Source organism: Fusarium odoratissimum, assembly GCF_000260195.1.
Source record: "Fusarium odoratissimum NRRL 54006 unplaced genomic scaffold supercont1.12, whole genome shotgun sequence".
NCBI classification, from domain to species: domain Eukaryota; kingdom Fungi; phylum Ascomycota; class Sordariomycetes; order Hypocreales; family Nectriaceae; genus Fusarium; species Fusarium odoratissimum.
Genome location: NW_022158698.1, coordinates 53,490 through 63,507, shown reverse-complemented (window position 1 = coordinate 63,507; position 10,018 = coordinate 53,490). Strand labels below are relative to the sequence as shown.

General features: G+C 47.2%; 4 protein-coding genes across 5 annotated transcripts; 1 reads left to right on the top strand and 3 right to left on the bottom strand.

Moving 5' to 3' along the window:
* Positions 1–1,171: 1,171 nt before the first annotated feature.
* FOIG_07984 (uncharacterized protein) lies at positions 1,172–2,643 on the bottom strand. Its single transcript, XM_031207794.1, has 2 exons — positions 2,374–2,643; positions 1,172–2,325 (listed from the first exon to the last, which is right to left on the bottom strand). The coding sequence occupies exons 1-2, from the start codon at positions 2,554–2,556 to the stop codon at positions 1,309–1,311; spliced, it is 1,200 nt and encodes a 399-aa protein (XP_031061928.1). The 5' UTR covers positions 2,557–2,643; the 3' UTR covers positions 1,172–1,308.
* Positions 2,644–3,355: 712 nt separating this feature from the next.
* Positions 3,356–5,002, top strand: FOIG_07983 (microsomal epoxide hydrolase). The gene is made up of 4 exons (XM_031207793.1): positions 3,356–3,437; positions 3,482–4,178; positions 4,283–4,636; positions 4,702–5,002. Exons 2-4 carry the CDS (start codon positions 3,813–3,815, stop codon positions 4,873–4,875), a joined length of 894 nt encoding a protein of 297 aa, XP_031061927.1. The 5' UTR covers positions 3,356–3,437; positions 3,482–3,812; the 3' UTR covers positions 4,876–5,002.
* Positions 5,003–5,859: 857 nt separating this feature from the next.
* On the bottom strand, positions 5,860–7,079 carry FOIG_07982 (uncharacterized protein). Of its 2 annotated transcripts, none has more exons than XM_031207792.1 (2): positions 6,787–7,079; positions 5,860–6,740 (listed from the first exon to the last, which is right to left on the bottom strand). In XM_031207792.1, exons 1-2 carry the CDS (start codon positions 6,862–6,864, stop codon positions 6,213–6,215), a joined length of 606 nt encoding a protein of 201 aa, XP_031061926.1. In that variant the 5' UTR covers positions 6,865–7,079; the 3' UTR covers positions 5,860–6,212. The 2 variants fall into 2 exon arrangements, with proteins under 2 accessions (XP_031061926.1, XP_031061925.1); XM_031207791.1 differs by having other exon boundaries at positions 5,860–6,726.
* Positions 7,080–8,497: 1,418 nt separating this feature from the next.
* FOIG_07981 (uncharacterized protein) lies at positions 8,498–9,984 on the bottom strand. Its single transcript, XM_031207790.1, has one exon. The coding sequence runs from the start codon at positions 9,807–9,809 to the stop codon at positions 8,784–8,786; it is 1,026 nt and encodes a 341-aa protein (XP_031061924.1). The 5' UTR covers positions 9,810–9,984; the 3' UTR covers positions 8,498–8,783.
* Positions 9,985–10,018: the final 34 nt, after the last annotated feature.

The following is a 10,018-nucleotide window of genomic DNA, read 5'->3' as shown; positions in this document are numbered from 1 at the left end:
ATGTACATTGTTTGACTTTAGTCCATTCTTTCTTTATGCACGTAAAACTCAGGATCTCAATCGTACATAATAAAAAGATTTAGGTAAGTTAACATAAAGTCAAGAACCTCTTTAACAGGTTTTTTTAAACCATCTTCTTCCAGAGTCTAAAGCTCATTCCACATAGTGCAGTCAAAGTCAAGCGATAGCGTCAGTGTTTGTGTAAACACCAACATTTTGTTATCTATGCGCTTCCACTGACAAGCAGCTACCAAGAATAACATGAATATGTTTCGCTATGTTTCTACATATATAGGCCAGTTTGGTTCTCAGCTGTAACACAATTCTCAAAGCGTTTTCATCGATGCAATAACCACTGGGAGCAAGATTCAGCGCTGCTTCTGATGCTCTGCTGCACGACCATGAATATAGCGTGTGTTCGTAGGTTGATCAGAAGATAAAGGGCTGATATGAAATGGCTAAATGAGAGGGATTGTCCCTCTGATTGCTAGAAATGATATCAGTCTTCAGGCCATTTCCAACCATTTCCTCATTTTCTGGTGGTACTTCATATAGTGAACATTACAAAGCCGATGGCCCGAAACCATAGGACTCCCAAGTCTCAGGCATTTATAAAGCCAACATCATTGAATTATACACAAAAAGCTCTAACTCATGGAGTGAATCATTGCTACCCTGTTCCCTGAACAAACACACAGGCATGAGTCCCTATTCCCGGGTGGATATAGGTTACATCCATCCATCAAAGACATCGGAACTCGCTAAATCCTCCTCCCACATGGCATCCACGTTCGAGCGAAGCATTATTCGGCGCTCAGGCCAAGTAGGGCTTCTAGTTCTCCGAGTTGGATCTTCTGGGGAATGTGCCAAGCGAATAATCCCCATCTAGAGCCTGCATCCACCAGATGAAACCTCACGATGAGCTCATGGTGATGTCGAAGGACTGCCCTGGGTTAAGTGAGATTAAAGAGGCTGAAACTTTCGCGGAAATGGTCGGCTATGTGAACGATGAGGAATGTTAACGTGGAGTCGCATGTGTGATGGCTGGATTTTGATCGACAGGGACGATAATTTCCGCGATGGTTGAAAGCTAATCGTTATTTGGGCTGCAGAAACAGGAGACCATACTCCGGTCAGCATAGTAACTTCTAGATGTAAGGTTGAAGGAACTGACATTATCTCGAAAGAAGGACTTGTTTATTGGGTATTAGATCTAATCGAAAAATACAAACGCCTCTAACATTACCGCCTGCTTTTAGTATCTAGTTTATATAATAGAATGACTTCCGTTGACCCGGACTCGTTCGATTATGGCGATCGTGTAGTCGTTTGCTGGAACTCTCGGTGCACCCTTATGCCCTGCAATATCTCCTCACTGCTCGAGTTCCCACCATCGACTTTGGCGTTGTAGGTCGTAGTAGTGAGCTCAAAGCCCTCAACATCAGGCCTTAGTTTAGTGTTGGCTGGTGCTGATGTCTCTGTGAATTTCGGCCCCTTGATCAAATCGGTTGAGTCGTTGTCGTCGGGAAGTCTGTAGAACGTGTTCGTCGATGCAGAGCCGTTGGAACTCCTGCCAGCGCCAGTGTTCTCGTGGGACTTGAGGCCCTTTGTTGACTTGTCGCCTGATGGTCTGACGTTACTGCGAACTGTAGATGCAAAGCTGCTGAGGCCGGTAAATTTGGCGACGAGTCGGAGAACAGGCAGCATTGTAGGGAGATTCGCTGAGACGATGCCGGCTGACATTTCGATCTCGGTCCATCCTACCGTAGGGGCGAGAGTGTAGCTTGGATCGGTGCTGGTGTAGGTGAAGAGAACGCTGGTTCGATAAGCTGAGGCGAAGACGACGAAAGATCCGATGGCGAAGGCGGCTGTAAGACCAAGCTTTTCAGACTTGCCGAGCTGAAGTTTCCAAATAGGAGGAAGTGGTAGACACAAGATAACAATGTCGGTAAAAATGGTAGAAGCGGCGTTGGCGATCCATGTTCCGACTTGGTTGATGCATCGACCAGGGAGATCGGGGTACCACAGTTTAGCAACTGGGATGCAGATGAAGATGAAAAGAAAGGTAATGGTGATGACCCAAGCAAAGACGAATGATCCAACAAGCCAGGCCATCTTCTTGAAGTAAGGGACGCGGAAGATTCGGTAGTACATGAGCAAAAGACTCAGCTTCGTCCAGCCGAGATTCCAAGCATATAGAACTTCTGCTACAACGAGCCACTTTGCCATCATGACGATTTGTGTCATGGGGACTTTGTCGGCGTGAATGCCCATTCCGTTGGCGTGCATGGCGAAGATGAATCCTACAACGACCAAGTTCCATGACTGAACTGTTAGAATCGGTTGTGTCCAGCATACTGTGAGTGTACCTACCATCGAGAATAGAATAACATAGTCATCCCACCAAAGCTTCTGTGCCTTCAAGTGCCGACTATACAACCGAAGACCACAAGAAACCAGAGCCAAAACAGTCATAGAAACAACGACTTCGACAGTCCATGGTTGAATATTGTGCTTGTCGAAGCCAGGAAGGCCTGGGAGCTGAGACTCGGCCATGATCAAAAGAGACGTTATTACAATGAAAAAAAGAGAACAAGAGCTAATTGAATAAAGGAACGGAGTATTTTAAAAACATAATGTATTATTCACAGGAGAGTATCATGTCGAGCAGGGAGTGGAACCCATGGTCGAAACTCGTCTGACAGCTCACATTCCAGCCCAAAGAAGAATAGAACATGACTTGACTGGAAAAAGCAATGGGACCCAAGAGTTTGGTATCAGTTGGGTAAGGACTCGACGTCTAGGCTAGAACGTGGCTGTGGATTCATTTCCGCACAGCCGGGAAAAGGTCTTCCACCCCGTCTTCTCATCGGTAGACGTGATCCGGCGATGAAGAAGTAAGGCGAGACAAAAGACGCTATAGTGAGACATCTATTGATGAGTCTATCACGATATCTTCAAACTTGTCCAATATTGTCTTTTCATGATACATCTTCATGCAGAATCATGCTTCAGCTCGGATATAAAACTGACAGGGGTTTATGTAAGTGAGCCGACTGGCCGATCACGCAGTGGCAAGCTTACACGACATCTGATAGATATTTGCTCATAGGGTAGTATTCTACCAGCAGGGGACTGATTCAGGAACACGCACAACTTCTGATGCATCATATGCATAAGAATTTTCTTGTCTTTTTCTCCTTTTGGCTTCGGGAATAGTCGTTCCTGCGCCGTGGCGTCGGTGTTTAATCCCTGTGCCTGTCAGCATTCTAACGTATTTCTCACCAATGACTTTCAGGCTGTGGGGAATGCCGAGGAACCAAAAACGTGTGAAACGAAACAATACCTGCATAGTAATTCCGCACATCAAAAGTATGTGATGTCTTCAACATACAGTCAGTTGTTGGTGAAGAGTACACGGCAGAATAACCTCTACGGTCCGTCCCGTTTTCTAAACGCTCTCAGTGTCTGATCACAATAGACTTCTTAGACTCTTCTCCATGCGGACCTCCCGCCGGTTCCGCTCGAGTCCGGCGCGGAACGGTGCCGTCCATCACGGAGAAGTAACCCCTTGCGGATCAAGGTCTGGCCACCGACTCAATTCTGCGCATGTCCTACCCCCTGATCGTCGCTAGGTATAACACACGTTTCCATCGGTGGGTTGTCATGAGAAGTACATAGCCCAGTTCTCTAGCTCTTCCTTTTGGGAATCATACCAAGAAATCTATCTACCTCTCCATCTCTCACACCAGGAACAGTTAACTCACACCAACACTGTGCCGTAACTGAACATCTTGTTTACTTTTGCAAAAATGGCTGCCAAATCTACTATCAAGGTTCCCCACCTCGGAGGCATCGATGCCGGCTATCGTGTCTCGGGCTCTGGAATCGACTCTAGCAAACCTACCCTTGTGCTCGTCAACTCCATGTGCACTGCATCATCTCTCTTTGAAGCACAGTTCTCTGCTCAAGAACTCACTGACAAGGTCAACCTTCTCGCCATTGAACCCCTCGGCCATGGCGCCACAAGCTCAAAGTCAGAGCACTTCACCTACTGGGACTCAGCCATCATGAACCTCCAGGTCATGGAAGCTCTTGGCGTCGACAAGGCTTTTGCCCTGGGAACAAGCGCTGGCGGCTGGATCGTCGTTCGCATGGCTCTTCTAGCCCCTGAAAAGGTACGTTTCTCTCAAGAAGTACAAGTCCACCTTCGGTAGTGGCCTTTTTTCATACCCGGTTACGTTAAAACCCCCTGACTTACACACCCGTTCCACCGGAGCAGATCCTCGGCGTTCTCCCACTTGGCACGTCCATGGACTACGAGTCCGCCGAGTCTCGCGAGAAAGGCTGCTGGGACCCCAAGACGCAGCTCGGTCCCTTCTACGAGAACTGGCACAGCACTACGCCCACGCCTGACTTTGTCGTCGATGACGTTTGGCGTGGTCTCGTTTCGTCGGTAGGCTTCGGAAGCAACCCATCTCCTGAAACGCTCGCGTTCTGGGACGAGACGCTCAAGCAGGTTTATCGCGGAGACGAGGGCCGAAAGAAGCTGCGGATCGCCGTTGTCAACCTCTTTGAGAGGGATGGTCTGCTTCTCCGCTTGCGAGACGTCAAGTGCCCAGTTTACTGGCTTCAGGTGAGTGAAATAGAATACGCTGACCTCCACTGACTTAAGCGGAGACTAATTATCGTTGTTATTAGGGCACTGCCGATCCTGTGTTTGGTACGACTGTTCCTGCTGAGCATATCAAGCTCTTCACTTCAAGCCCTGAGGCTACGCTTGAGTTTGTCGAGGGTGGTGGCCATTACCTGAGCGCGACTAACCCCAAGGAGATTAACGAGGCCATTCTCAAGATGGTGAACAAGTATGCTTAAGATAAGATAGAATAGAATAGAGTTCTCGATGGATTGATACTTGATTGCTATGACCAAGGGTTTCCCCAACATCCTCCACTGTTACTGTCATCCGGACTTAACTTGGAGTGTTGGTTCTTTCAACAAAGTCATCCCCGGGCACGGGTTTAACAAGTTTCCCGACGCGTATGGGGCCGGGCACTAGGGTTTACCCAACGGGCGGGACGGCGTCAAACTATGAGTTAGTGGCTCCATCCAGCATGGTTCGAGTTCCTGAGCAAAGAACGTATGAGGCTGAAGCTTATGTGAAGAATTTTCCGATGGGGTTGGGTCCTTGCATTGAGTGCCTGTTAATTTGTTGATGGCCCGTTGTTGAAATAGGGAACAAGTCCCGTGAGTAAAAGTCAATTGCTTGATATCGTATGTTCTTATCTGAGTATCCGGGCATCGCTATGATAGAGCAGAGTAACTGCTTATGGTTAAGAAGTTGACTACCACGGCCAAGCACGGAAATAATAAAATTTCTCTTCGACGGATACAAGGCCAAGCCATCGATGTAACCTTTCTTCTCGCCTCAAGCCTTGGTCCAAGTCCCTTTTTGATAGCGTGCCAGACTAAACACGCGGATGAGCCTCAAGACTTCCGTTCAACCTATGAATCCACGCTTGAATGCTTTAGTTATATGTGAACCCACAGCTTTAATATCATCCGCATACTTCAGCGGAAGCCATTGCGATTCCGCGTTTGCTTCATTGTCCATATCAGCTACATTGGTGCGAGTCAGGTGGTTGCCGATCATTGTCAGCCGCTAGCTTTTATTGCGTGTTGCCACAGCATCATACCTATTTAGTATATAAAATGTCAGCCTCAGTTTTGACGCAACTCGATGTAGTATTGTGATTGCTCATATTACTTTTGGCGTCTGTGAGTGGCAGAGTCATTTGCTTCAATGAGTCAGGACACCAGTCAACGACAAAAGAAATGTCGTCGGAGATGAAAAAGAAGCAGAAAAAGAAGCAAGTATTTGTAAAAGCTAAGTTGTGTACAAACAGCAGATGGACCTCCTTGCTGACTCTGCTAATGAGTGAATGATATGACCAAATGATTATGTGACAACCTGGGTGTCATTGACACTCCTTGAATGGTAATGGTACATGACTCTTTCATCATTGATAATATCCCGTTCTACCATATGGGTGGCTGCGCCACGAGGTCAACTCAAGTCCGAGTTTGTTTCTCTTTCATCTCCTAGACCACTGTACCATGACTTAATACCAGCCAGCTTTCATGTGTTCCTATAAGAGATGCCAGTGATTTCTTTCCCTTAATCGAACATCAATATGCACTCCAGTTGTGCTTCAGAACGCAATCAAGCGATCCGAAGAGAAGAAGCCCCGAATACCATTCTGAACAGCCCCGAATCGCAGGAAGCGGCATGATTCGCTCTCCAAGTGGTTGACCATACCAGCTAGAGTTGTAAATTCCTTGAGGCACTTTCTGTTTGGGCAGTGATAGAGCTCTTGCTGGTGTCGTGGTGAGGCCAGGTGCTGATTCAAGCTCGACAGCTGTCTAAACAAGTCGCCACAGAAGTAACACTCGTATTGTCCATAGCGTGAGTTGAAGGCGACAGAGGTTGCATGGTAAGACACTGTTCCGTGCCATTCAAGAAGTTTGTTGCAGACGAAGCCATTGGGGTCTCGTCGTCGGACCTCTTGATACAGCGTGTCGCGGTCCAGAGGTGCGTTGGGGCAACATCCGCGCTCAAGATGGTGAACAACACCACTGGCAGCTTGGTAGTATGCCTTGCAGAAGGGGCAAGAGACTCCTTTTTGATAGGTTGAAACACCCGAGTAGCTCATTCCTTGATGCCGTCTGGAGTTTAAGTGCTACCACAGTCAGCGTTAACTCTCCCGTTCCTTGTGGTAAACAAACCTGGCTAATAGCATGCCAGCTCGAGAACTGCTGATCGCAGTGACAACAGTAGAAGCAGGAGTTGACCATATGGTCCATACACTGCTTGTGGGTATGGAAACCGGCACCACAAGAGTCGCATTCCCATTCAGGTGTATAGTGCCCTGTTGCATTACAGTGTTGGTCGCGGGAGTGCTCTCCTGCAGGGAACTGCCTCTAGCAAGTCCCGCACGAGTACATTTTGCACTTGGTAGCTTCCGAGAAAGGGTTGAATGCCTTTTCTGCAAATGGGAGTCAAGTTTGGAAGATGGTGTTGTGCAGGTGAGAAAAGTCGAAGTTGAGGGGTTGAGAGGAAAGGAAGAGGCACCGAATTATGGGTGCACGTGATGAGATCAAGGCTGGCGGGCAGGAACAATTTGGTGCAGATCGGGTGGCTTTTGTCTCCTGAGAACTGAGCCATCCGATCCTTCCAAGGCTCGCTGTCCTGGGAGTGCGTGTTCAGCAGTGTTCATTGAACTACAGTGCAGTTCTGGTGAGCCTAGTTAGGGGAGGCAAGAAAACTTGAGACCTTTATCCTAAGTGATGAAAATGAGCAATCTAAAACCCTTCGTTTATACTAAACTTACCTCACTACTTTTGTCATTTAAAGTAGAGGTCCTAAGCTTTTTTGCTCCCCGAGGCCTAGTCACTCAGACCCCTCAAGGGTAAAGAAGATGCAGGTAGTATGCGAGCTCAAAAAGACCCGAATATAATTACTATTATACAACAGATATAATATGCCATTCCAAATCGACCTCAGATCAGCGTCTTCTTATCGACTGCCGAATGCTCAACCTAAAGCAGAATACACCAGATACAACGTTAACACCAAGCATTTCCATCACCCATCATGGTAAAGCTATCATCTTATGCGGATCAACAATAGCAGTAATACTCTTCTGCACCCGCTGAAACCGCATCATCTTACAACTCTCACTCTCAAGGTGATTTATCGGCGGCGCCAACGTCTTGAACTCCTTCCCACAAGATCGCTTCATACAGTGATACAAACTCTGCTGATGTCTCGGCGACTCAAGATGCTTCTTCAGAGCAGTAAGGGTCATGTGCAGCTTGTGGCATAGATAACACTCGAAGGCTTTGGGCCAGGGGTTCTACGCCGCAGTTGGGTTGATAGTATATGTCTTCTCACCGTACCATGCTATCCCTTTGTTCGTGATGAGATTGCGATGATCGCGATTCTTGATGTAGTAGTAGAGTTTATTGCGATCCGTGGGAATACGAGGGTATGAGCCTCGCTCAAGATGGTGGGATAGACCTGTTGCTGTGTTGCAGGTGACTCTGCAGAATGGGCATTTCACTGCTGATACGCGATGAAGTTTGGAGTTTAAATGCTGAACGAATTAACAATAACTCAATCAACTACTGGGTATCAGCTTACCATCCGGAGGTTATTCGCGTTCATAAACTGACGATTGCAGTCCGCGCAGTGAAAATGCCTTTCAATCTCATGCTCTCTAATCTCGGGTGGGCTAAGTTTCAGGATAGAGTTTTGGTGGTGACCATCCATGATAACAACAACTCAACATGTACGGACTTATACTTGTCATTCTCTTCTATCGTACATGTCTATATTCCAGTATCGACCGTATCGTAGATATTCACGATATGAAGTCGATATTCGGAAAATGTCAATAATTGAAAGTCATGTAAAGACTAAAGTAGTTTGGGAATAGTGTCAACTGAGTGGATCCGGGGACGAGACAACTGAGGTTATCACTCTTCAACTGGCTTTTTGATTACACGAACGATCATTCATAGGTTGACTGAAAAGACCTTCGTTGATCTTTTTCAAGCATATGAGATAACTGAGAGCATTAGACATTATTCGTGACAAAGTTGACTCTTATCCACCATGAGGGACAAGTGGTATCATCATCAAGAAACAAAACGATCCCTTCCGACTCCATGCTTTTCACAAACCGCAAGCAACAATGAACCATCAAACCCATACTGCGTCTTTACCCTTCAACGACCATCTCATCCACCATCTTCATAAACCTCTCCCTATACTCCTCCGGATCCGCTGTGATGCTCATCGGTCCCTTATGCGCAACCTTGTTAAAGATCTTCACAATCTTCGTTAATGCCCTCGCCTGGAAAGCATGCTTCGCCCAGAAAAAGTCCAGAACAACACATCGATACGTCCACTTCCCATCCACATCATCAACACCCCTTCGCCAACGTCCAGCATCTGATTCCACAACTGGAACTTCCATGCCTTGCGGGTATCGTACTAAAAACAGGGAATAGTCCACTGCGTTGTGTGAGGCGAGGAGTGCAGAGTCCGCGAAGAGTAGTGATATAAGCTCTTGTTTGGCTTGGTGTGTAACACGGACTTTGTCGGGAAATTCATCGACGAGGCGTTCTATAACGCTGTCTGGAACAAGAGCACCGTCTGCGATATCTCGTTCTGGAAAGAAGTAATCGTTTGGCTTGAGGTCGTACGTCTCCCACTTCTTTCCCTCATCACCCTTTGGTTTTCCATAGAGTAGATTCTCCATGACAATATGATGTGTCGGCGCAGCACCAATCATACCACCAATACTCGCCTGCGACGAGACCACCAAATCCGTGATCCTGACGAGTAAGCTATGTGGTTGAAACTTCATATGTCCCACATACGGATCCAACAACTCCTTCACGAAGAAATCATGCTCAAAGCGTCTTGGCAGCGATTTGATGAGATACTTCTCATTAGCCGTCGTGAAAAACGTAGAGCCGCTGTACCCTAGATCGCCAATGGGTATGAGCTCAGCATTGTCTTCTCCATCTGTCTGGAAAGACTCGTGATAATCATCTTCATCAAGTTGCCAGACCTCTTTGCGCAAAGCGAGAAAGTCGATGGAGCGATAGCGTGTTAGGAGGAGACGAAAGAGGCGGAAGAAGGCGATTATGGTTTTTATGATGCCTTTCTTTGACTTGCCGTGGCGTTGGCTTATGGCTTTTGCTATTGAGCCTGAGATGCGGGATGAACGGATCTTCATGCCTGAGGTTTTGGCCGTTGGCTGATGAAGTGAAGAAGGTTTGGCCAACTTGAGGCTAGAATTTATGTTGTGTTCGAGAAGCTGTTGGTGGAGGGTAGTAAGTGAAGGTGGTGGAATGAGAGGTTGGGTGTTGGGAAGTCTGACGTCACTGAATCATCAGTTGAGGATCGAGATCGAGTCTCAAATTCCATGTGATTCCAACTTGTGCA